At 38.7% G+C, this 26,736-nt stretch overlaps 1 protein-coding gene across 2 annotated transcripts; it reads left to right on the top strand.

The window, feature by feature from the left end:
* The first annotated feature begins 1,102 nt into the window (after positions 1-1,102).
* On the top strand, positions 1,103-24,950 carry LOC131882498 (tyramine receptor Ser-2-like). 2 transcript variants are annotated; one of them, XR_009373489.1, is made up of 5 exons: positions 1,103-1,582; positions 11,174-11,458; positions 14,115-14,367; positions 23,508-24,004; positions 24,656-24,950. XR_009373489.1 is itself a non-coding variant. In XM_059229652.1 (4 exons), exons 1-4 carry the CDS (start codon positions 1,112-1,114, stop codon positions 23,900-23,902), a joined length of 1,404 nt encoding a protein of 467 aa, XP_059085635.1. In that variant the 5' UTR covers positions 1,103-1,111; the 3' UTR covers positions 23,903-24,950. The 2 variants fall into 2 exon arrangements, 1 of the variants encoding a protein (XP_059085635.1); XM_059229652.1 differs by having other exon boundaries at positions 23,508-24,950.
* The last annotated feature ends 1,786 nt before the right edge of the window (positions 24,951-26,736 follow it).

Genomic DNA, 26,736 nt, shown 5'->3' with positions numbered 1-26,736 from the left:
GAAAGGTTTCTTCCCCAACCGCCATAGCTATGTGGTCCGAACAGGAATTGGTGGCATAAAAGGAATGGGCCTAATTTGATTTGACCCCAGCAGGCTCTCAATCTCCTAACCATTCATGGCATTCAAGGAACTATTCGCGTTGGCAAGGGCTTATGATATGAAAAGCCTGTCTCTTTGTTTCTTTTGATGTCAAGAACTGGAGACACTGACCGTCAATTTTATTTTTTTCGGAAAATGCCTGCTTTTCTTCACTATCAGCAAAAATTATTTTGGGATATGCTTCAACAAAGGAGCACTTTTTCTGTAGTTGCTGTAGCAGAAAAATTAATTGGGTTCAAATTTGAGCTAGTTTGATGAAACTTCTCTACCGTAAGCACCTCTTCATAGGAAACCAAAAGTACATGACGTTTTCCTTCTAGTGGATTTGGATCAAACACTAGCTAAAATGTTGGTTCAATTTTGGTGAGCAAACCCTTTTTTGGTTTGAGTCTACTTCATGGGCCAATACATTGAAATCTCGTTACAATGCTTAAGTTATAGTAGCATCCTGATATGTATCTCCTGGTAAAAGCGCCATTTTATTGGAATCGGTATTCTACTTATAGATTACTTGGGTTGTAAAAATCAACCAAAAAGATTTTAAATTTCTTTGAAATAAAATATTGGAATTTTTTTTTGTGAAAACTAGTGCTTTTCTCCTTAAACAGTTAAAGGAAGATTTGAGTTTTAAATTATCTAAAACTAATTGAAAAGTCAGGCATGTCTAGAAATTGAAAAAGCTATATTCGTAATGCCAATCAGGTCAAACAGCAAAAAAATCAATTCTTTGACACAAGCTTTGGGCTCGGCTCATTTTATGAACTAACCAGAGTGAATATGAGACTCCTAAACTCTATCAGATCTTAGCCAGGCTCTGGTCGATTCGACATCATATCATCATTTGCCCTTGTTACAATGTCATCTAGGGATGAAATTTCAAAAGTCCGGCTTACAACCGTCATAAAGCAAGATACGTACGTCCTTGCCTTTTATCGAAGGAGAAAAGCCGGTTTAAGGTTAAGAGAACGAACAAGTGCCGCGGACCACTGAAGAGCGCTAAAGAACATTTCGAATGGAACGCTGGGGCTCTCCCGGATCAGTGTTAAACAGATCGGCAAGGTCGCAAGACATGGAAGTCAATGTGTCCTTCAACCAGTTGGACTGTCCCAAGTTTGAGCCAAGTGATGATCATTTCATCAAACAGTGGGCTTTCTGGACAGATGGCGTCACCAAAACAATTGTGGCCATCCTTGGCATCATCGGGAACATAGTAGCCATTCGGGTGTTAACCCGCGTGTCCATGCGAAATTCGTTTAATCTCCTGTTGGTGACATTGGCGCTCATTGACTCCACCTATTTGGTAGGGGCAATCTTGGAGAGCCTTCGGAAACGGTTCCACGTGGAGAGTGACCTTCAACTTGTGATGTTTCCCTACTTTTTATACCCGCTCAACTCCATTGCTCTTACGGCCTCAATTTTTATGACCGTGGCAATTGCCCTTGAACGCTACATAGCCGTTCATTATCCTTTAGACTACAACAGGGTAAGGATTTTATTCCATTCAGGTTCTTACATAGACAAATGACGGCAAACTGTATTTCAAAGCGGATTAATAGTCTTTATTTGGCTATAAAAAGGTGTAAAGCTACAGGAATTCATACTAGAATGTCCTCTCAAGTAAGTGTCTCTACACCTTTTACTTATGGCCATATGTTACTCCAAATCATCCTGTTCCCTTGCCCATATCGTTTTCATTTACCTTTATTTGACCAGTGAAGCATTTTTTTTTCTGTCATCATTGCTGAATGGTGTGTGGGAGAAATTGTAGGAGCTTCAATCAAGTTAGTTCCTGAACAGATTGGCTACCCCAATATCCGAGCCTGTACTTTGCACGGCCCTTTGGGCATGTTAAGTGAAGGAAATTCAAGAAAAATGTAGTGCGGCCACCCTAATTGTGAGCATTTTAAGGAAGACAAACATTACAGCCAACCTGTACCAGACAAAGACTGAATTTGTCGCTTATTTCAATTAGCCGGGTTGTTGAAGCAAAGAGTATTCTGATTTCACAAAAATGACATATTTTTGAGTTTTGTAGCATAGCTTACACAAAAATATGATTAAAAATTCAATGGCATAAGTCGGGGATTATTTGCCCATCAGAGGTAACGGGGGGAAGAGTACCCTAGAAAACCAGGGTGGCCCAATGATCAGCTCGCGAAAAAAAACGTTTGTCTTATTTCTCCCTCCTCAAAATGCTGAAAATCAGTGTTGCCGCGCGACATTTTTCTTGAAATTTCGTTTGCTTCACATGCCCTATTTACACGGTACTTGCGGTACACATAACGAAATAGTACGCTCTCTTAGTTTTGAAGGGAAATCAGTTGTCATGGGAAATTTCTCATGTCTGTAGACTATTCCACATTTTTCCATTGTGCTTTGTCACAAGGAATAGCTTTCAAAGTCTTACAACCAAGACTGTTCACAAACACATGAAGGGCTCATCACCTTTTTATCAATATTCTATTCATGATAGCCACAATAAGTTCATTTGCAAACTGACATGTTATGTTTGGCCCGCTTTTGCATGCTTGAACTTTTAGTGCACGATATTCACGTTGTTGCAACAACGCCTGATGGATAAATATAGCCAAAAGTGTGCAAGACACCGAGATCTACTAACTTTTTTGTTAGATTGAAATTTATAGGTAGGAACTCGTAAAATGATGGTGCAAGGTGCAATATTTCTAAATTTGTTTCAAGATATTGCCATTATCGTAGAATGGCCTGTCTTACCTCGGGAAAATGCAAAATTCAATGCCTCAAAGTTATGTTTGCAAAAAGCATTTTCATGCTTGGTTTGAGACAGATCTTGCTTTCTTTTTTGAGAATTTTAGAAGATAACACGATTCTTTGGTAATCTAGTTTTATTGGATGATGTCAAGCAATTTAAGAATGCTACATCAGATCTTGAATGAAACGCCATACGCTCTACGCTTTACTTACTTAAGATACTCCGTACTTTTTGAAATTGGTTAAGGCTTTTTCACAATTTTGTTTTCAGTAGATCACACAAGAGTTGCCCTAAGTGAAAAAGCTCCAATCAAACTTATTCAAATTTGATGAGAAAAATTGTTATGCTCAAGGACAGTGTATAAATTATACCAATAAACTTCTATCGCTGCAGTTATTTCAGTCTAGTTTTGACTGAAAAAGAGCACAGATGAAGGCAATATTAAAGAGCAATAATTAAGCTACATGGTTCTTATATTGCCTTGTTTTGGAACAATACTTCTTATTCAAGGCAATACTAATGCTTTCTTAAATAGAGCAACAGTCATTTTATTCTTGCCTGAGCAGACGGTCCTCTAAAGAAAAAGCTATACTAATTGTGCTTTGTTGCTCTTGCGGAAGGGCCTTGTACCTTACATGGTCCCTATGATGTGGATTATTCGTTGTGGATGTGGCCCAATCATGAAATGAGAAGGATACTACCTTCCATCTGTCAATTCCGGCAATGCTTCGAGCTACCTCTTAGACCTCTTGCAAGTTCGTTTTTCAATGCTCTCTTCCATGTACAAAAACAGTACAGAGCTTGTAGTTGTTGCCTCTTCTCCGAACGTACCTGACCATGTAACTGTTTTTGTTATTTGGGTGCTTGATCTATGAAGTAGGGAGTGTACGTACATGAAATTCGATTACATTCTCGGTCTACGTTTATCCAGACGTGACCCGTATCCGTATCTAATCGAGATTTCTGTTCTCTGTTCCAATATGATCGGATTTTCTTTGTCAAGGCAAGTCTATATCTTGCTTGTTGTGACCTAAACATTTCCTTTTCACTTCAATCGAAATATTGGCTTCCAAGGACGAGAACAGTGAGGAACTTTTTGACAGAGTCCCCTCCAAGCTATGGAGGAGAGAATAAAGCAATAATGGCAAGTTTTTCAACCCTGAAATTGAACTTACCGAGTTCTAAGACCCTAACAATTTAATGCAGACTATATATCAGACCTGGCGTCATATTTTAGTTTCGTTCATTCTCAAGACTTTAGTTTTGGATCTGGCTGTTCAAAGGTCACGTTAAAGATATTCCCTCATTTACAATGGGCTTTAACGAATGGGATGATATATATAATATATATAATATTTATTTCATTTTGTTTTCTTCTTTTGGGTGGGAGGGCAATGGTGATAGACTTGGCCACTAATTTTGTCGGCTTTGAAATTGAGGATTGTGAGTTCTTATACTATAAGGCATTACATAATGACTTGGCTTTATTACGGGATTTCGAATTCAAACATAAGCTGAGGTTGTGAAAATATAAAAAGTTGTTTCTTGTTTATTCAATATTTTCATCATAAAAACCAAGGTTGAGGTCTGAATCAGATTTTGTCTTTGGCTTTGCACTTGACGCTCAAAGTGTGATAATATATATTATTTCTGGCGCTAACATTGACATTGGATAAGGGCTGATCAATCTCAAATGTGTTTCTACTTAATTACGGTAGAAAACTAGCATGTTTTTGAGTGACTTTTAACTTCCCAGTAATAGGCTGAAGCATAAAATTACTAGACACTGGGATATCGGACGACCGACCACTCGGTTGGCTCAACAGTACAATAAACCGGTATGTGATCCATTCTCGGCAGGGTGGGCAATTTTGAGAATTAGCGTGACTTTTGGACACCAAGTGCAAGTGCAAAAGTGTCCAAAAGTGGACAAAAGGGTCCAAAGTGGCAAAAGTGGACAAAAGTGGACAAAAGTGGACAAAAGTGAACAAAAGTGGGCAGAATGTGTCCAAAATTAAGTACAATTGTGCAAAAGGGGATTGACAAGCAAACACTTTTAAACCCTAAATCATGTTATTTCTTTACCAAATCTAGATGTGAAACAGCAAATAGAATCAGTAATCAATAAAATCTAAGCTTTCTTCAAACACATAAATATGAAGTAACAACTAGCTTTTCACTAACGTTTTTAATTTCCAAGATATACACTTAACGAAATTCGTTATCTTGATACAATACAGCTTTATAAAGTCAAAACAAATATCTTTCATATATTTTGAATGTTAATAAGTCAAAGCCACACTATAATCAGGGCATTTGGTGGCTGGGTAATTTTAACAAAGATGACATCAAGCGCATCTTTAAAAGTTAAAAATATACCTAACAATGTCTTAATTAACTTACTTATGGAAGAAAAACCATAAGTATAGAAAATATGTCATTATTAGATTTTAGCAATTCAATTTTTAATATTAGTACTTTTTAAGAAGAAATCCCAAATGACTGATGATTTTAAGTAAAACATTTTTGCAAAAAGTTAATAATGTTGAATAAATGAAGCCAGCTAACCAGAATATAATGTTTAGCTATTTCAGTTTTATGAATCCTTTGCAACAGCTGCATTCTACTAGAGGAGACTTTGTTCCCTGCTTGCTTCTAATCTAACGTAAGGAAAAAAGAGTTAAGAACCTGTCTTTCCAATACCTTTTTTGGGTATGTTAGAGGTATATGGCAAAGGTTTTAAAGACTTATCTTGCTCTTGGAACCATCAATGAGCAATTTTTGAAGTAGAGGATAGGTTTCATACAGAATATCCTTTATATTTGTAGTTTTAAAGGTTCATATTTTTGGACATTTATGGACACTTTTTGTCCACTTTTGTCCACCCTTATTTTTGGACACTTTTGGACACTTTTGGACAGGGGTGGACAAAAGTGTCCAAAAATGAAATGCCCACCCTGATTCTCGGAGACCCTCCATTGTACTGTTCATGGAGTACGGCAGTAGTGGAGAGGAAAGCTCTTCTGAAACCTCGCTAGAAGACGTTTCAGTTTTGCGTTACCTCCTAATCGAGTTCTTGAACATGAAGATGGAATTCAATGAGCACTCTCTCAGCGGGAATGTAGTTTTTCCATTCGTTTTTTGATAAATCCATGTTGTACTTGTTTATGATCATCTATTATTCATTTAAGTTTCACTTGCTTAAGCTAGTATCTATTAATTACAATCGTACAAGGATTCATCTAATTGAGCATTTTTAGTTATAAGCTACTTATGAAAAGACCAGTTTGTGAGATTTAATGATTCAGTACTTTTTCCAATATAGACTCCATTTTGCTCATTTTGCCCTAATGATTACGGCCTCAACTGTCCCTACTTGCTCAGAATACTCATGGAGGCCGTCAAGCCTGGAGAGGAATGCTCCACAAAACCTTGCTAGAAGACGTTTGAGCAATGCGATACTTCCTAATCAGATGCCTGCCTGCTGTGAGGGTGCTTAGTAGTGCTGGGGCGAGCCCTCTGATATTTTTACTTTTTACTGGACTCACTGAGTCTGAACTCGGCTAAGACTAGAGTCAGGTCAAGCAGGAAGACCGGTCTTGCGAAATTTGACAAAATAATAATATTTTTTTTGTTGAGTCCTGTTTAAAGACTCGAGTCCAGCCAAGTCCTCTATATTTGAGTAAAGAGCTCTATTGCACTCGGACTCGAATCTGGACTCGTCCCAGCACTAGTGTTTGGTCAACTCTTCCTTCTCAAGCAAGTGCACTATTATGAGGCAACGCATCGCTCAAAAGTCCTCTTGAGAGTACTCAATATACTTTCCACTCCAGTCCTAGCGGACTCCATGGAACACTGCAATGGCCGGCAACTTGAGACCCAAATATCGCGTTCAACATTCTTACGCATCCGGTAAGATCTGGCTCATCTCCAAGAAATTGGCTCCCAGAACCGATTACTGGTACACTATATGCTCCATTATCAACCTCCTGAAGGAAACAGATTCATGGATTGATGTGGGAAATAACCAATCAATTGACGATTTCAATCGCATTTTTCTTTATCAAGTAGTAGAGGGAGGCAAAACAAAAATAAAGTGAAACTGCTTTGCATGAAAAAGTGGAGGTGTGCGTTTAAACCTACGTGTATTTGGCACGGAACTTGGATAATTTTCGAATTTTCGTTGAAGGTCAACAAGCACCATGTAAAATCGTTGACTTCTATTTTCCGGTGGCATTATACACGTGATTCAAAGACATGAAAGATACTACGATAAAAGTGCTTGTCTTTGCTCTTGAAAGCCTCGAGACGAATGGATATCCCTGAAAGCCATTTGGATACAATTGATTGGCATCAACAACTCGATTCGTGGGCAAACGTCAATTGAAAGAACCGTTAGCAGACCGAAAATAGTTTGTGGTTGGCACCTCTTCATATACCATTGAAGCAACAAGGTACCTATATCAAAAATGTAAGATCCCCCAAAACGCTCAAAAACGTATTGTTTTGCTTACTTTGTGATCGGAAACTGTTTGGTCCAGTGAATCGAGACGGAACTGACATTTCTTTGTTGACAGCTGCTCCTTTGCAAGGACACAAAATTGCAAAGGTTATGGTGCTCGGAACAGATCCTTCGATTCTTACCAAGCTCTTATTTATTCAAAAGGTCGGAAAAAGTACCATGAAATATATGATCTGAGTATTGATTCACTTTGAAAGGTCACGGAGTTCACCTAATGCTTATTTTACCTCCTATACTTGATTTAATTGTGGGATTTTTTTAGAAAGACCCTTTATTTTTTTATGTCTTTTCAACTTTTAACCAACCGTACAGAGTTGCAACCCGGGACGAAAAGGTCGAGAAAAAATTCCCAAAACAGCAGACCATCTTCCTCCATCTCATGAAGAGATCTGATATTCACTCAGCATCTGTCATTTCACGATGCTTCATTTTTTTTCTTCCTAAATTTGATCTCGGATCGTCCAATTCACTCATCGTTACAAATTATGTTAGGCCATCACTCCGTTTCCGAACTCGCCTCATTTTCTGCTTCTTCTTCCAAAGACATTTTTGAGAGGGCCATCCCAACGGGACCTGATCTGATAACTTTGAAACGAACTCGTCCATTGACTGGTCAGCTCTAATGCACTCCTTCTATGGGGGTCATCTCGGGGAGCATTTCTTGCCTGGTCTGGAAACTTTTTATCTTGAGATGGTATGACATTTAGCAAAAGCCTTTTCCCCAAATGGAACGTTCCGGGAGGACGGGCATTTCTCCGGGATTTGATTTTTCCATGACGGAACTCGCTCCATTTTCGGTTATACTCTGTCATTGAAAGGTACAGGTAGTACGAGTTTGTATTCCGTTATTGCCATAAGAAATGCACCCTGGAACCACCTGATTTCAATTCTTATTGTTAGATCTTGGGATGAAAGGGTTGGGCATCGCCCTGCCAGCCAGCGAGCCAGCCAGCACATAAGCATTTGAAAGTCTCTTTGAGAAAGATCGCTCAAGAAGTGAATAAGAAAAGGAAAATTTGTACCCTGCCATCTGTCGGACAAGCTAAGAATCATAGTTAGTTATAGTTCTCTGAATTAAAATGCCAATTTCGTATCAGCATTCGGGAAATGGCCCCGTCCAAAAAAACGCACACCTCCACTTTTTCATGCAAAGCAGTTTCAAGACATTTCTATGATATGTTTCATCGATTTGAAGGTTGGTGGTAGGGTCTAATCGAATTTGATTGTACATTTTGTTCAAGTAACTTGCTCATGGATAAAAATACTTGAACAACCTTCCCATGCATCGTAAACATACGTCAATATGCATTACGGTTTGTGATGGATATTGGAACATTACATTTTGGCGTTAAGTATACGCCTATCACATTAAGAACTTTCTAGTACACTACAGTATGCATAGTAGAAACCAGCGCATTCGACGTTAAAAGGCATTACAACTCAATATGAATGACGCTAACTTGAAAGAGAATCAAACAAATTTCTACCACTTAACTTTCATGTCCGTCCGATTCCCAGAACATGACTAGCATTAGGTTAGATAATGAGAAGCGGAGTGACATCCCACTTTCCGAAATGGAGGAAAAGTCAAGGTTTTTAAAGATCCCTCCAGTTCTCAGAGGATGAAGGCAATGAAGTGCATTATGAATTATACCACCTTCGCCAGATGATGGGAAGATCTCTTTCTTGGAATTATGAGTGGTAGTATATCGAATGCAAACAGTTTTTGGCACGAGCTGTTGAAAATTACAAATGAGGCTCATTGACATATTGTGTTATTGCTTGACTTTCATGTGAGATGTACGTGCTGTGCATGGGTTTGTTTGTCCTTTAAAGTGCACACAGCATTAGTCAAAAGAAATTGCAAATTGGGATTGCGTCAAATATTTCACTTTTGCTTTTTTGAAGCAGTATAAAAATGCAAGCCCTTGATTGAGAAATGTTTATTGGAATCGACAATGATACGCAAAAAAAAAAAAAATGTTCAGCCATTCCTTATGGCTTCCGTGGAAACCACATTGTTTCCAAAACATCAAAACATAATCATAGCTAACCAAAAATTTCACTTTTAGCCAAATTGTATTTGCTTGCCTCTAATATTCGTAGAGAATACTGCATGATGACTTTGATTCTGCAACAGGTCTTAAATCAGACTTGGATAAATGTTCTAACAAAATATTGTTCAGTCCTAAATTTAAAACCAAATCTACCCACACTAATTCGTTGCTGGATAAGATATAATATAATTACGAAGTTAAATGAAAACTGAAAGCGTGCATCTTGAGTTGTTGGAGATTTATTTCATTTCCAATTGCAGTAAGGAAATCCTCAAAAAGGACGAAAACAATAAAACTTAATACGAACCATTTTTCCCACTTCTTTATCAATTTTGTCAAATGTTTGAGGGGCAAAAGAATCAAACCCGACCGAACTCAACAAGTGCTTTTAAAAAAAACCTTTTCAGTGTCTAAATTTATCATTGATGCTTATTGCTCGTTCAAGTCGTCATTCTATTGCTGTTTACTTGTCAGCGTGCTATATACTGTATATTTATCAAGCGACAGTAAAAATTCCTTGAAACGTTTCCCACCGCTTTTCCCTCAAGCGCACAAAATATAAGCCAGCCATTAGTTAACGCCATGAGAAATTGTTACTTGCGCAACTAAATGAACCATTCTCATAGCTACTAAATCTGGAAGCACTTCTTCATCCTTCGACCAATTCTCGAACTACTACATAGATTGGCTTTTTTCCAAGGCTCTAAAGGAAATGTACCTTTTGAAACACCATCATCGAAACATACGATCCGTACAGTAAAGCCTTTCTGATGGGTTTTCCACATCTTTTACCTCGTCATACAGTGATGACATAATCTCGGGCTTTGTCGGCTAAACAAGTAAACAGATAAACCGGTTTTTGATCAATTCCTCGGAAACCAACCTATGTTCTATTCAGCCAACGAAGGGTCGCTCCCCGCCATCCACAAAAATCTAGATATCCATGGCTCAGCTCGATCGCGGGAAAGCTATCAAGATGTTCCTGTAGCCCAAAGTTTGAGACAAGCCGGTATTTTTTATAAGATAGAAAATGAAATAAGAGATTATTTCGCAACAATGAGAGGGAAAACATACCCAAACTTTAACATGAAGCGAGAGACCTCGCCCCTGGGACTTGGCACAAACTTCACTAGCCAAGTGTGACAGTTTGTCAGGCGCAAACAGGATCTTATCACCGACATCCAGTTACGTACAGTTCCACTTTTCTTCGGTTCCCGATCCACACAGTCTGGAAATCCCCAAATTTTGGCCTCCAATTGATTGAAACCGGACACGATAGTGTCTTGACGCGATCCAGAATGTCTGTCATCTATAAGATAAGTGCGAAACCTTTTTGAGTTTACATCGTCTTTGTTTTACAAAGACTCTATTGTGTTTTGAACTTGATACTTTTATGCGAACTTGGATATTTAGATCCTAATTTTTTGACCGTCTTGAGCATCTATTATGAACTATCACTTTAATTCTTTTCTCAAATCATTCATTCAAATAGTCAATCGTAGAGCACATATTAAAAATGAGAAAACATGGTTAAAGATAATATACCTCTTTTGAGCCTTTTACCCTGTTCCATCGATTAACTTCGTCTCTCTTTAAGGGAACTTTAAGGGAACATCATCTGGTAGACGAGTTAATGTAGACATATTATGAAAGATGATATGAATCCGTTGAGAAAGAGAATGAATATAGCAATTCTTTTGAATGAGATGAGACTGACCCTTTGGAGGTACCGCTAACCATCTCTTTATTATTGCTCCTTTCCAGGCCATGAATGACTTGGGTGCAATGCAGCGTCGGCTTCTCAAGTATGTGATCCCCGTCATTTTCTTCTCGGTGGCGTTCAATTTGACCAAGTTCCTGGAGTCAGAAGTGGCCTATCAGAATGTGACCAATACCCTCACCAACACCACTCAGAGCAAGCCATTCTTGCAAGTGACTGAGTTGAGAACCAATCCCATTTTCTCCGCCTACTCCAATTGGTCACGTTTGATCGTCATCGGGATCGTTCCCTTTCTCAAATTGGTGTTCTTTAATTGGAACATCTTCAAGGTGAGATGGCGTGCCATGCCTCCCAACGGAGCTCGCTATGGTCTTGTATGTACATACACGATTGAACACATGCTTAATCGCTATTGCTAACGCTTTGGGCATGGTTGTAATGGCTCTACGGAAACACTGTTGCTAAATGGTTCCATAACTTGTTGATGCGGATAAAAATACGGACTCTAAGAGCAACGAGAATGTACTCCCTTTGTAAAGGTGAAATGACAGACTCGTTCCTGATTAGGAATAATTAGAAATCACATACCCTTGAGGCATCCAAACGGATTACCAAAAGCTGTTCAACAAATTGTCAGCGGAAAAAAGAATTACCGACTTTCGACTGAATCGGGTTCCCTATTGCTTCAATTATCAGACTCAATGGGTGTTGAAAGACAGTTGATGGATAATACTTCTAAAATCAATTGCATTCTAGAAACTGTTAAGAAGCTTTGTGCTATTAATTTCCAAAATTTGATCCAAGTGTGGCATTTCATGTGAAATGCGCCATAAATTCAATCCCTTAAACAAAAAGATATGTAGTGAGGGTCTTGAAATTCTCTTTTGTTAACGCACCCAGACCAGCCTTACATTCAAGGCTGCTCTAGAGCGGTAAATTCAAACAGTTTACACAACCAAATATTTTATAAATTATCACGCACCATGACTTACAGGGAATTTCATTTTAATAATTGGCAATCAGTTCCCTTTTGTCTTTAGCTTAGAGCTTCTATGTTGGGCTTTTTGGACATTCGATGGTCACTGCAAACAACCAGCCTTTGACGGCTGCCCCTAGCCACCTTCAGATGTCTATCCAAGACCTCGAACCTGTCAAGTGTCATCCGAGCAGATGGTGGAAAGTCAGGTTATTAAGAGGAAAGTTCCTACATGGCATCGTAGGCATTACTTTATTCAAATCAGGCTGCGTCCTATTCCCAATTTGGGGATGATCCTGAAGATGACTGATATTTTTTGTATTGTAGAAAAAAATGATAGTGCAAAAAATGAAAATGATTTCTAGAATTGTTCCACGAGCACTTTGGTTCAGAAATCATCACTAGTACGCAGTTATGATATTTTTTTTTTTGCTGAGCATTTGAATGCAGCTTCGGACTTATTTCTTTCTCCTTGTCATTCATAGACCTTGGATCTGACGAGATCTTTCCGAAATGATACCCTATTGCCCTTTCCACCGTTGATTATTTTGATCATTTACCTTCAGTCACATTCACCAACATCTGGCTTTTTGGAGAAAAAAATACACACGTCGAATCCCTATTATTACACCTTAAGTAGAATGTTACTAAGGCCTATCTTGTCTTACATGGAGCTCAACCGCTAATTATGTGTTGGCATGAACTTTCTTAATGTCCGATAGTCTTTGTCATGCATGTCATCAAATACTTCATGCTTGAATTTAAGCATCGTGTTATCACTTTTTCAAAAACATACCCAAATAACTATCATTAGATGAAGTCCAGAAGAAACACATAATGAAGGGGGTATAGCTAATGCTTAAAACCGTTACCCATGTGCTTTATAAAACATAAGCGCAAATGACACTTCCAGTGCGGTTCGAAAAAGCCACCCTAAATAATTCAGCCTTTGGTTTTCATTTGTGTACCGGTACCTATTGAAAATAATGTGTGGAAAACTCAATAAACGAAATTGGGATTAGCGGGTGAAAACCTTTTCGTAGAAAAAAATGCTTCCCCTTATATGTATGTGTTTGATATGAGTCTGGCAACCCTCTGATATTGACTAAAACCTCATTTGCCGTACATTCGACTATGTTTTTCAATAGGGTGACTGAAAGAATCAGACATCACTTGCCTACGCACGAACCTACAGTAGTTGGTACACTTGACCTATCAAATAGTCAGTGAGTCCACAGAATCTTCACAGTCTTGTTTTATAGAGAAAAAAGTTCACGGTGAAGTCAGAGTTTAATTTTACATCTTAAAGCAGGTTTTCTACGGTTAAAATATCTGTTAATTTCACATGTTAAAATGTTTTTTTTTGTCGGCTAAAAGATCGGTTAACTTTTGTTATAACTAAAACTTGACGTGAATTTATGAAAAAAATAGGTTACAGAATGGCAATAAGACTCACAAATATCGCGGAACCTCGTAGAAAAAAAAAGTTAGCAATAGTAGAAAAACTTGCAAACAGTAGAGATGCAAGAAAATTCTTGAACATCAAAATTTGAATCTTGTAACCTTTGGACGCTTCTGAAAAATCTCGAATCAGAAAAATGGCTATTAAAATTTATCCCTTACTGAAATTGACCTACACTTCGGGAAAGATATGATGAAGATGTCGAATTTTGCAATCATAGTTATAAAGCTTTCTTAAACATATTGATTAGCCGCCTTTTTAAAAAATAAAAATGGCTCCCTGAGGAACTATCAGAGGCTCTCATGATCAACGTGACCTGTTTTGCCATATATGTAGCTGGAAAACTTCAAGGTTTAAGTGTTATCGTTAGTCACGTGGGTACACGTCCATCAAGGGCTTGTCAATCGCAGAGTAAACTACATACTATAACTACAAATTGTACCACCCACAACCTTTTTCTCTTGATCCCTGCGAGGATCAACTACTCCTACTTTGAGATGGAACTCAGGCAGATGGTGAAAGAATCAATGTGTGGATTACATTTTAGGATGTGCGTGAAAGGCAATTACGACGAATCAATAACACTGCTGCTTCGAGGTTCCCTCGGGACACAACTGTTGTGCTTTACCAAAATAATCCTTCGAAGACGGGCAGTCCAGGCAGCGGGCAATCATCCATCCTTATGACCGCTAACCAACTGAGGGCCAAGGAGTGTGTACAGCATAACCGAAACCCGGGTGAACCTCCGGAGGAAATGGAGAATACGTCCGGATCAGATTTTGATCACTCGGAAGTTGATGGTAAGGCCACTTTTCCATGTGTAAAGATCATTTCCTAGGTCTGATGTGATGCAAATAAACAGTTTGCAGTTCAAAATGCACCCTTCTTGATAAAAAAACGACACCAAAGTTATCGTTTCACAAAGCGAGCACATAAATTTCAAAGTGTGCACAGTATCAAAGAGGATCATATATTCGATCTTCTCGATGGCGCTTCAGGATTTTAGCTTTGAATACGGGAAACTACATGTGAAAGGATGACGCCATCTCTTGACCAAGGACCTAAGTTCTGAAACATTTTGTCCAATGGTCAGTTTGGTGACCAATATACCGTGTGTCCCAAAAAGATTGACACGATATGAGCTTTCTATCTTGTACTTGGCATAACTTTTGTGTTTCATAGTCAAAATTGGATTTTATTTTCTTATGTTGTTCCCTTGGCTTACTCAATGATAAGTTTTATTCATCATGAGCCCCTTTGGCAGTAGCAAAGCGCTTTAGGCGTGAGCTAAACCCCGACAGACGTTTAGCACGAAGACCTCCAGGCTTGATGTAAAGTGCGGACCATCCCTTTTAAACACTTGGTGCAGACCTAGCAAGGCAGTAGGTCAATACGCAGCCAAATTCTGTAGTGTAAGGGCGCCAGTTCAGGGCTTGAGGAGAGGCTAATGTTCCAGATTCTGTAAAAAAATCCGAATTTGTAGCTGATGTGTGGGCCAGGGCGCCGTGACAGTACGGTTGGGAATCGAAAAGCGGTTTTCCCTCAATAGGGGCACTGTACGTGCCCTGGGTGTCTGTCCATCCCAAATCCTGACAGATAAAGGCAACCGTTGTCTGAATTGATCTCATAGATGCGGCAACCTGTTGCAGATAACTCACAGGTTTTAAGGAAGTCTGCCACTTAACTGCTGTTGCGGCGCCCTTGAGGGCTGGGGTCGCACTGCTTGGTCAACCACTTGGTTTGGTTCCATTGACATTTTATCCAGATTTTAGGCGTGTTTGAACCCGATTTATGGGCTGATGCTGAATAATAGCGGGCTCAAACTTTTCGCCCGGCATGTTCCACGAGTTTGGGAGTAAGGCACCACTCTTTCACGGGTTTTGTTTTTGACAGCAAAATATAAGTCACAGTCACAGAAAAAAACTGGGTTAGATTTGAAGTCGAAAGTCATAGCTCTCTTTTGATATATGGAGACACGATGTTACAAGGCTGATTAATACCGAAAGCCATGTTTGAAAAATGGGGGAAATCTTTTTGAGACACCGGGTGTAACATGCACAGAATCAGAGGCAGATTGATTTTCTGAAGACATAAAGAAATGGCCGATTCGACGAAGTTTGCGAGTCAAGTTGATGGAATAAAAGTGCCATCAATCTGCAGATTGCAAGTACTTGAATTGTAAAACAACATTGATAAGTTCAGGACAGGTCACAAAGCCCTTTATTAGAAAGAATACACCAAATAGAAATTAAGCTCTGCAGTACTGGGTCGCAATTGGCATTGCCGAATGAAAGGTTAGACAATCCAAAAGGATATCGTATTATTACACCGCAAGTTTTATAACATCAGCTCCTGGTTGTGCAACATAAAACGGAATACCTAATTTGATGTTAATTTTTTTAACGGACTGCCTTGCCTTTACTAGGACGCTTCAAGACAAAAAAAACTTACAAGAGTGCTAATTCAATTCTATCTTTTTGTTCATGTACCCAATTAGGAGGTAAAGCTATGCCGAAACGTCATCTAGGGAAGTTTCAAAAAGCTGTCCTCTCCAGTCATAAAGGTCTCCATGTCCCAGGTCATTTTTCTGCTCGTTTAAGATGGCATAAATTTTGATTTAGCCGCTTCAAGCTCACAATGTAACTCCACACAGAATGAATGAATTTTAATTAATTATCAGAAGAAGGCTGGCTCATTCAGTCTGTGCCTTTTTACATTTACTGCATTTTGACAGGGCACAATTTTTGACTCAATTGATTGATTGACTGAGCCATAATTGAAATACGTAATTGTATGTAATGAACCCGTCTCGTTAGAAGGAGAACGCAATGGGCTGACTTGAACCAGAGTTTTTGATTTCTATTCTGAACGTCACCGTTCATATTTCAGGGGTTCATGAAGCCACATGAACAATGGCCACGTTTGTTACGTGAATATGAAAATAGACTTGCTAATTAAAGGAACCAATGAACCAATAACTTTTTTGACTGCAAAGTTAATACCCATCATGAAACGGAAACACAACAAACCATTTTTGCTCTTCATAAAACAAACTGAAACGACCCCTTAAGACATGCTTTCTTATGAATTGAGCGGCCTGCCTCAAATGATGCACGAGGAGGTAGTTGCAAGTAATAGCTATACTTTTTTTTGGTTTGGTTTGGTTTTCCATGGGCTTATCTAACCACTACAGGGAATATTATCCCCAGGACTATTAAAATGAAAGGTTATAATTCGTCTATTTATTACCTTTCAATCTTTATATGATATTTGGTCTACCAACGAATTTGAGTTGGCAGACCGAGCTAGTCCTTGAATGTAGGGTTGATCAGGAATGCAATCTAAAAATTTGTCCAAGTCTGACTTGAAAGATGCTACCGGATCAACAAGGCCTACGTATTCCCTACGAATATTAGAGGGAAGCAAATTTTCTTTCAACATGTTCAAATCCTCCCAAAACGTGAATGATATAACAAACACCGTTAGCGATATGGCTAAGTTTTTGCCAAATTGTATGTCGTTGTTGGCACAACAGAGCTCTTGTGCCGAGCTACCGAATCATGTTCATATAATAATCTCTCTGTTTGTGTGTAAAAGGCGTTTCTGCGCCTAGAGTTCTTCTTCTACTAATCTGCTTCAAGTCAGAAGGTTAGCTTTAGGCCAAAAGGGATTTTGTCAGGGCTCCCATTACGGACGCAAACGAAGTACATAAATTGTATCAAAATGGGTTTTGAAATATGGCCCTGCCTTCTCACGAGTCTGAATCAAGGTCGTTGGTCGATCACTTTGGATTTTTAGTCTTACTTTGGTACTCCTTTTTCTTTTCTATGAAAAAGCCTTACAGGGAGGGCTTTTTAGCCTTCGATGGGCTCAAAACCTTAGCTCTCGATGGGAAACATGTCTCGCCTAACTTTCTATGTCAGACGGCTCGTACTAAGAGGTGAAGACCCACTCTACATTGATACATGAACTTCGTGTGACATGCCAACATGAAGCACGTGTTCAGACAACGAGCTTTGCTTGTAATGAGGCGACTTCAAAATTCCTGACACAGCTTCCATAATTGCATCTGACAAAGTCTCTTGAACATCTGGAATGCAAAACTTTCATCTATGACTAAACCTCATTCAATGCTGCTCATATATTCTGTAGAAGCCGTGTCAGTTAGTTTTTCTTCCGAAGGCGATATTTGAACCTATGCCCTCTGCGGAACTATGTCGTGCCTCTATTGGGTACATTAGATCACACTGCTACCATGGTTCCTTTGCATATTAAATTTGATTGATTAAAATTAAAAATGCATTCATTTCAAATGCAATTAGTTACAATGAGTTCATTTTTAAATGTTATTAATTACCATTACTTCTTTTTGAAAAGCAATTAATTATACTTACTTTCATATTGCAATTAAATTACATTCGATTGATATATTACTTTTTTTCAGAACACTTCTTTAGAATACAATTACGTAATTGTAATTTGCAACAGAACTGCCCTGAATAAATTATGGGAACGTTTACTTGTGTGTATATAGTCGACAAGTGTCTTCGACACAGACATTATTATTTGGTCGGTGGTTTCAAAACGTTACTAAATGTATGTATGTATGTATTTCGGTCTAGAATATTAGTATTTCAGTAAGAGTGTTTTGAAATTAAATGATACGAGATCATAGATCCATGTAAGCCGTGACGGCTTGTTTTCAAGGGATCATGGATGAGACAGAGAACGTTATTGGGTTCGTCTTACGGCTTGAGGTACTGGCATTGGTCTTAGAGGCTGGTCAGACGAGGACCGGTCACAAACTAGGAAAACCCGGATCCTTTACACGAGAAACATTCTTTAATCGTACAAACCGTTGAGTATGAGCTGATGACTAGATCTTTAACACGGCTTATCCATCATTTCGAATTCAACAGCAGGTCGAACTTAATATGATTTCTCCTTTGAAATTCGTTCCATGGCTGCGCGAGAGAGTAGTCTGGTAGCTTTTCCAGCCAAGTTTTGCGAGCAAATGGAAGGTTACTGACAATAAATTTTCTCCTCCCCTTCGTGCTTTGTATGAAAAAGTATTGATAATTTTAGGCGTCAATTCCTTCAAGCAATGATACGCGTAAGCATATTTCAATTGTGCAACTAATGCTAGATCCTTAATATGTAATACGTTTAGTTTTTTAAAATATGCATGGGTATGTGCTTTCGTCTTTGCTCTAACAATCCATCTGACGACTTTTGCAAAGTCAATAGGCTATTCAATGCTGAGCTATGGCTATAAAGTTCAATGTAATAATCCATCTTGCTTTTTTCCAGAGCGCTTATTGGAACCAGCCGTAGATTTTGTGGAAGGGCGTCTTTTGCCATAAATAGTGCAAATAGGGTTTGTCTAATTCGTTTTTCGACCTCTAGCACATGGCTTTTCCACGACAGTTTTTCATCTAAATATACACCTAGGAACTTTATCGCGGTTTCTTTGAGCCCCATCCCAATTTGTTCAATTTGCCTCCCCTTGCTTATGAAATGGAAATCTGCAGACCCCTTTTTGTGACGACCATCAAATAGTAGGAGTTTAGTCTTTTCTTGATTGATCGAGAGTTTGTTTACTTCGAACCATTCAACCAGATCACCAAACCATACCGTACATTTCTCTTGCATAGCTTCGAGATCGTTAACGAAATGTTGAAGAGTGGTATCATCCGCGTACATGGTGGTTTTAAAATGTGTCACATTTGGAAGGTCATTTACATAAATCAAAAGTAGAAGCGGTCCCAAGATGCTTCCTTGGGGCACTCCGCAGGCCACAGGAGTAAAATGGAAAACGTGGTTGCCGAGCTCCACCCTCTGTTTCCTAATCGTCAAATAATTTCGGACCCATTGGGTAACATTTTAACTAAATCCGTAATGTCCCAGCTTTACTAAGAGAATTGCATGGTCAGCAGTGTCGAAAGCTTTTCTTAGGTCAATAAAAACTGACAAAGAAAATTTGCTGTCACTACAACGTTTGAAAATATTTTGCAGGAAATTGTGCACAGCATGAGTAGTCGAATGGGCGAGGCGGAAACCAAATTGGCTAGAGATCATATGGTTTTTATCGAAAGGAGCAAATATTTGTTTGCATACTACTTTTTCCACCACTTTCGATAGGGTGGGATGGATACAAATTGGTCTGTAATTGGACATATCTCTCCTTTGAACATTGGGAGTATTTTTCCAATTTTCCAGTTTTGAGCTACATAGCCGGTAATTAGCGACAAGTTAATCAAGTGAGTCAGTGGATCTGCAATCGCGTCTCTCACCTGTTTTACAGTAAAATTTGATAATCCATCAAAGCTCGAGCTAGACTTGTTTGGTAAGTTTGCAAAGATGCGCAGAACTAAGAACCTAGTCGCAACTCTAAAGTAGTAATTTCTTTGACTACTTGGTCGGCTTTTTATAAGTTGTAGAGGTCTCGGCTGGTTTACTTTGTTCACATGATAAATGCTTGCCATTTCGCCAACTTTTGAGAAATAGTTGTTGAAAGACAATGCAATTTTTGACTTTTCAGTTGTAATCTTAGTCTGTTTTGCTTTCTGAAGGGAAGTCGTCGCGAGTTTTGTTAATGACAAGTAGTCTCTTTGGACCTTGCCATACTTTCCCCATGTTATGAATATTTGTGTCAAAATAGTCTTGCCAATGCTTTGCTTTTGCCGCTCTGATAAGTTTTGTATAGGCAGAGGTTCGAGTATTTTGAAAAGGTCTGTTTGCTCTCAGTGGAAGGCTGTCTTTGGAACTTGGTAAAAAGCCTTTGTTTTTTAATGCCTGATTTTAGAAGACCTTTCGTCATCCAAGGGTTTCACTTTTGTGTCCGTGAGTTTTATTAAAAGATGACATTGGACAAAACGTAAAAAATGCCTGAGTTACTTTAGTTTGAAAGTCGAGGAAGGCGAGTGCAGGGTCCTGTGTTGGTAAGTTCCAGTGGGTATATAGCAATGCCTTGCGAAATTTGTCAACATTCTACGGGCAAGTGCTGTTTCGCCACTTTTGCAGGGGTTCACTTTTCATTTCATTTCTTTACCCAACGCGGTAAAAGTGCCAGGGTGGTCAGATATATCGGAAAGCAGAATGCCGCATTTTGAGTTGTTTTTTGAGTTAGTGAATATGTTGTCAATTTGAGTGGCTAAATGAGTTGTAATTCGCGTGGGACCGTTAATAAGTGGGAATAATTTAAAGCAGGTCATGAAAAAAGAAATGAGAAATAATTTGCGTTTTCCGTTTGAGAGCCCAATTTAGAGCTTTTGGCCTTCAACTGGTTCATTTATCTTTTTCTTTCAGATTGCCCCTATTTAGGGTAATGTAAAATCCTTCGTCTGATTGGAACCCTCAAGCCCTTGATTGTTTGAGCTTATGGCGGCGAACACAATGTACGAGCTAATGAATCTGTGCCCAATTCCGTTAGAGGGGACATGCATTTAACATTTTTATCTTTTAGAACTGCAAGGTTTCCTACTAGGAAAGCTACCACCACGTCTATGTGGAGACACAAGTAAAGAAAAGTGGAAGTTAACCAATTTTCATTACTGCACAATCCGGCTACCAGAAATGAGTTGTTGAGAGTCGCAGATCCGGAAGGACAGTTTTAGTAAGCCGTGGTTGGAGTCAACAAAATGCCGCCCTTGATTAAAGGTCAAGCTTTTCGTGATGAACTTTACAAATTAGGCGGGTGTAAGTGTTCCGTCCCTAACTAGCTAAGGCTAAAGAATGCTAGCCTTTATTTTCCATTGTGATATGAAAATGTAGTTCTCTTGACCCAAGCCGTTGGCGGAATACTAGTGATGGGATCAAATAAATTGTCAAAATCAGGATCGCCAGAGAGCTAGCAAAGTCAAAGCACTGGCCGTTTCTAACGCATCATAGAATATTAGGCTTGACCAAAAAGCTGACCCTGGTTTGATCGAAGAAAATTCAGGGTTACTTTTTGTGATTAACTAACGGGTTTTCGATATTCCGCTAGTAATGCCGTATGCCATTGAAATTGTAAATTGGTAGCCCTAGTTGCAACCTCCGGTGATTTTTTGTTTGATCCCCATCAGTACAATACCTTGATAACCTTCAAAGGCGGAGACCACCTACGTAGTACATGAGTTTAAAATTGGAACACCTATCTATCTTAAGGCCTCTGGTTATTAACCTGAAGAGGGCACTTGTGTACAGACATATTTGTAGTCTTTGTATTTTTTAGTAGACTGTGATCAAGACTCTGGAGGCAAATTGCTAACTACCTGTACCCCCTATAGTGTCAGATCGATCTCAGTTGCATGGAAAAAGTCTAAGTTACTCTTCAAGATTATTGTTATTCTCGCAAATTGTGGTTATTCTCCAAGTCAAAGTCGACTTCCAGTCTCTCTTGTACAGCCTAATCATTAGACCTCGAAATAAAAGTGGCCTTTTTAGTCGAAATATTTTTTTTAAATTGGAGATAATGGGAAAAAAGTTGAGAAAACACGAAAAAAAGTTGTGAAAGTGTACAAAAACGGTGCAAATATGCAAAAAAGGTGCAATAATGCAAAGCAAATTGTTACAAGGGGGAAAAGGCATTTTTAGCCGCTTTTAGCCTCTTTCTTGCACTTTTTATTTGTTACAAAATCAAGGCACCCAACCACGGTGTTCAAAAAGCCCTATGAAGTTTCCAGAGAAATTCTCAAACACATATTGACATTTTTCTACCTCAAAAAGTCATAGGGAACAACTTTGATTTTATTGCTTTATGGAATTCTAGCCCACTTAAAAACCTTACATATCTAAAAACATTATAAAACTTTAATTTTCAAAACCCTACTCCATGTGATTTAGGAGCACGCTTAGCTAGCTCTTGAATATGAATTATGATATCATCTATTTCACCCCTACTTAGTTACAAATTTCATCGTTTTTTGCCACAAAATGCCCCTGTTATATTTGTTGAAAACAAATCACAACAATAAAACAGAGGCGTGTTTTTGTAAAATATACAAGAATTTAGATATCGTAAGGTTTTTTGTCAATTAAGTCAGTTTTGGATTTGGTGTGAAGTGACCATTTTTTATCTCATCAAAAAGTTGCTCACATTTATAAAAATACTTCAAGTTTTTGCTAACAAGTGAGCATGAGAAATGCCAAAAAGGTACAAAAAAAAAAGGATTTTTTCCCCAAAAACGACGTTTTTGGTAACTTGTCCAAAATTTGGCCGAAAAGGGTAAAAACTTGGTTTTTAGATTTTAAACTTTTTTTCTTAGGATAGCCAACGGTGATTGTGCGGGTACATAAGTGGGTAGATTTAGGTGATGGATAGCTTCTTGAACGAGGGAAAACACTTCCATAACTTACGTTATTGCATTTTTCACAACGTGTTAATAATTCAGCTCCGTGTGATGTTGTTCATCTTGTTCCTCATATACCAATATCATGCCAGGATAATGTATTCGTTTTTGCAAAACTTTTTATCTCGCCAAGTCAAAGTGGTCAAAACTAAAAAGCGTCATGACGTTACAAACGGCACGCTTTAGAGTACAACACTAAAAGCAAGGGCTAATGACGCTATCAAAGGTATTTTCATAAGTGGCATTCAAACAAGATTTGTGGGAAATATCGTTTTTCTCCGTATTTTATCAAGCTTCAATGCTTATGCTACCCAGCACCAAGGCATTTCATTCTTTTCGATTTATTTATTACTCATGAAGCCATCCATTACCGGGTATAAAAGGGAGCGTAGGAGCCATCTCATGATGAGCTTTGTTTGTTGAAGAAGCACAAGCATTGAAACCCAGGTTTCCGGAATCCCAATGTGACCCAAAATATTTTCCGTCAGGTTTCCTACGTACTCACATCATTTGTCAAAGCAATTTAATTACTACTCTGTCAGTCTCAGAGGAGATTCAGGCACACTTTGAAGATTGCTTTGACTCACAACGTCAATCTTTCGTTTCAGGTGGAAACTCTCAAATTAATTTGGAAGTCATTCAGATCTCGTCCCCGCCCAAAAAGGCCAAACGCCGAAACTTTCTCAAGAGGATTTCCAAGCATAATGAGCGTCGTCGGAGAGTGGAAGACAATCTTGCCATTGTTTTCATGGGGTTCATCCTCGTCTTTCTATGTTGTCATGCACCCAGGATATGCTTGGATATTCACGAGTTGTTCACTCTGAAGCATGCCAATGAGTGTCGCTCACACGGCTTCCGGGGCTTTCCCGCGTGGTCTCTGATCGCCATTCATGTCAGCCACGTGCTTCTTGTGTTGAATGCGGCCACAAATATCCTAATCTATTGCAGTCTCAGCTCCAAATTCAGAGAAGAGTTCAAGGCAGTGTTCTGCAATGGGAAATGAGGCGGATCCAACCAATTGTGGAACATGGAGAGCCAAGAGAGAAAAAAATGGGCTCCATGTGAAGTGAGCCTCGATTTTCTGCATTGATTGTCACGGTCATAGGTGGGCACAATTGCCAATTGAAGCAAATGGTTAATTGATTAGTTTTTACCTTCGGATAAAGATACTGATTTGTTGGTCCAAAATTTAATCAAATCACCAGATATGTGGTGAAAGAACGGTCCAATAATAAGTAGGAAGTGGGGATTTTTATCAATGACACTATATCTTTTGACTTTGGAATTATCTGAAAGAAAAAAACCTTGCTGTCAACCTCCAAATAGGGTTGTTATGAGTCTTTGAAATGAATCGCAAGATATTTACCATTTTTTTGGAGATCTTCTAATGGACTGAAATCTTTTTCAACAGACTTTGAGTCTCAACAAGTCATAAAATATGACAGGAGTATCAAAGAGTAATTTCTTTTTTTCTTTACACAAAAGTTTTGCTCAAATCGTTTCAATTTTGTCCTTTTTTCGACTTTTGGTAATTTGTAAAAATATTTCAATACTTATACCAAAATAAGCATACACGTGAGGAGGCATCTTAATTACAAAAAAGAGTGCTGAAACTCATTCCTTCTTTTTACTTACACCCAAGAATCAATTTGCTATACAAAATATTATCCCGTCAATTTTGAACTATTTTTGGTTCAGATTAACACGGGCGACTCGGGTCATTGTTTTGCGATTCAAAATACCTCTAAAATTTCAGCGTGTTTGTTTCGTTTGGTTCATTAAGCGAAATAGATTGAGCATGTTACGCCCACCTACATTCGTTGATGTTACTCAAGAAAGGATGAGATGTCGTTTGGATGTTCTTTATATATTTATTGTCAATTAAATGTCGTATGATGACTCCATTTGAATTGAAATGTTATATTGGATGTTGATCTCAATGGTATTGCTCCATACTTACAAAAGACGTATATTTTCATGTATTTTTCCTCAACATACATCATCTATCTGTGTGATTTCTCAAATGAAAATAATAAAAAAGCTTTCTTCTCTTCGTTTTGTTGTTAAAAGCATCTGATGAATAGCAGAAGTGTGTTTCTCGCCAATTTCAGATCAGGCCATTGAGCCTATTTATTTAAGGAACTTTGCGTATGATAGTTTTGAACTTAGGTGTGAACTTTCAAAGAGATGAGATGTTTTTGGTAGAACTGTGAACAATTTAAAGCCTACTTGCAAAAATTGATCTAAAATCTCGACGGCGGAAAAAGGCAGAAGAAAATTACTAATCTTAATTGAAAACCTTAGATAGGAGAATTTGCAATGATATCCCTATAAAAATGGTGTTCGCGGAGGGGTCCAATAAGGGTGAGGCGAAGTCACAGGTTTATAGTAAGTACTTTAAACATATTACAAATCAACTTTTGTTCATTCTTTCGAACTTTTGATTTTCCTGAAGGACTGCTACCTAATCCTTTACGAAGGCGACCTTTTGAATGTCAATGAGCATTTTTGTGATCATATTTGCGTATGACCATTTGAACATCAAACATGAAAGAAAGAAGGGTGAAAACAAGTGTGTTGTGGTGTTATGATGTAGCTGAATTGGTATCCATGGGACTACGGGTCTCTAGTAGAAGAGTACGATCATCAAAAGCGACCTCTGACGGGCGCAGCTTTCAAGATCCAAGAAGCTATCGTTTGTAACAAATGAACCTGTACCACTTTTAGGTGACAATGCGTGCTCTTATCCCGCCGCCGACTTTTTGGCGACGGCTTCATGGACCTTGAAGGCTGCGCCCGTCAGAGGTCGCTTTTCATGCTCGCACTCTTCTACTAGAGAGCCCTACATTGGACAATACAAGTCTAGGCGATTGAGGACAGCGCCTCTACAATAAGTAATCGTACAGTCACTCTTCCTCTCTAAAAACGGGTCTGTCTGACTTGCTCGCACCGTCCTCTCCTTGGTCCTTGCCTTGCTATCTCTGTGGTTTAAGCCTAGGTGTGAATTTTCAAATGATTGCGTGACTTTTGCTGAACTGAGGCCAAATAAGGACGTACTACAGTCATTGCTCCGATTTGCGAACCCGCAGCCCCACAATCGTCCATTTTACTGTGAATGACTTGCTCTAGTACAAAGACAATGGCAGACATCAATTGGCAGTAGCTGGCCACCTAAAGCCCCCAATCATTCTTAATTTTTGCATATAAGTTCTTTTCACTCACATCTGATTAATTATTTGCGATCCAATGCTAAAAAAATACACAACTGCTGACCGCCAAAACAGAGATCATGGAGACCTCTTCTCCTCCAAGTTTATACTGCATTTCGTCCTTTTTTTCCTACAAATAACTTGGCATTGCTTTGCACAATATTTTGAATGAGGCTTTGGTAGGGAGGGTATTTGGGAAAGGTTTTAAACTGGGAGCTAACATCGCTTTTCAACCAAAAATTAACGCGCTAAGAACAACACCCATTGCATTTTGCGCCTCACAGAATGTATTTGTCGACAACAAATTATCAGATCCACCCCTCGTTTGGTCCTGATTCAATCGAATGATCCTCACTGATCTTTGTTGTCTTTTGTTCGTTCCCTCACACTCAAGACAAGACAAAGCTGCGACATCTGTAGCTTCAAAGTGGCTTTCTAAAGGGATTTGGCATCTTCGTAAATTTCAATTTTCCAAGGGGGGACTAATTTTGCATCAGAGGAACTGGAAATTTTTAAATTCAAACACCTGTACCTTCTTTTGATAAATGATGTTGCAAACAAAGAAATGAAGATCTCCCGTGAAATCTATCGTGGGGGCAATTTGGATTGTTTTGAAATACTCTTGGTG

Source organism: Tigriopus californicus, chromosome 6 (assembly GCF_007210705.1).
Source record: "Tigriopus californicus strain San Diego chromosome 6, Tcal_SD_v2.1, whole genome shotgun sequence".
Taxonomy (NCBI): Eukaryota; Metazoa; Arthropoda; class Copepoda; order Harpacticoida; family Harpacticidae; genus Tigriopus; species Tigriopus californicus.
This window is presented reverse-complemented; position numbering and strand designations above follow the sequence as displayed.

Bases quoted from the DNA above. Each gene is read 5' to 3' on its own strand.
- LOC131882498 (XM_059229652.1), top strand. From the start codon at position 1,112: ATGGAACGCTGGGGCTCTCCCGGATCAGTGTTAAACAGATCGGCAAGG. The intron at 1,583-11,173 runs GTAAGGATTTTA...GCTCCTTTCCAG, and splicing joins ATCCTTTAGACTACAACAGG to GCCATGAATGACTTGGGTGC. The intron at 14,368-23,507 runs GTAAGGCCACTT...CTTTCGTTTCAG, and splicing joins TGATCACTCGGAAGTTGATG to GTGGAAACTCTCAAATTAAT.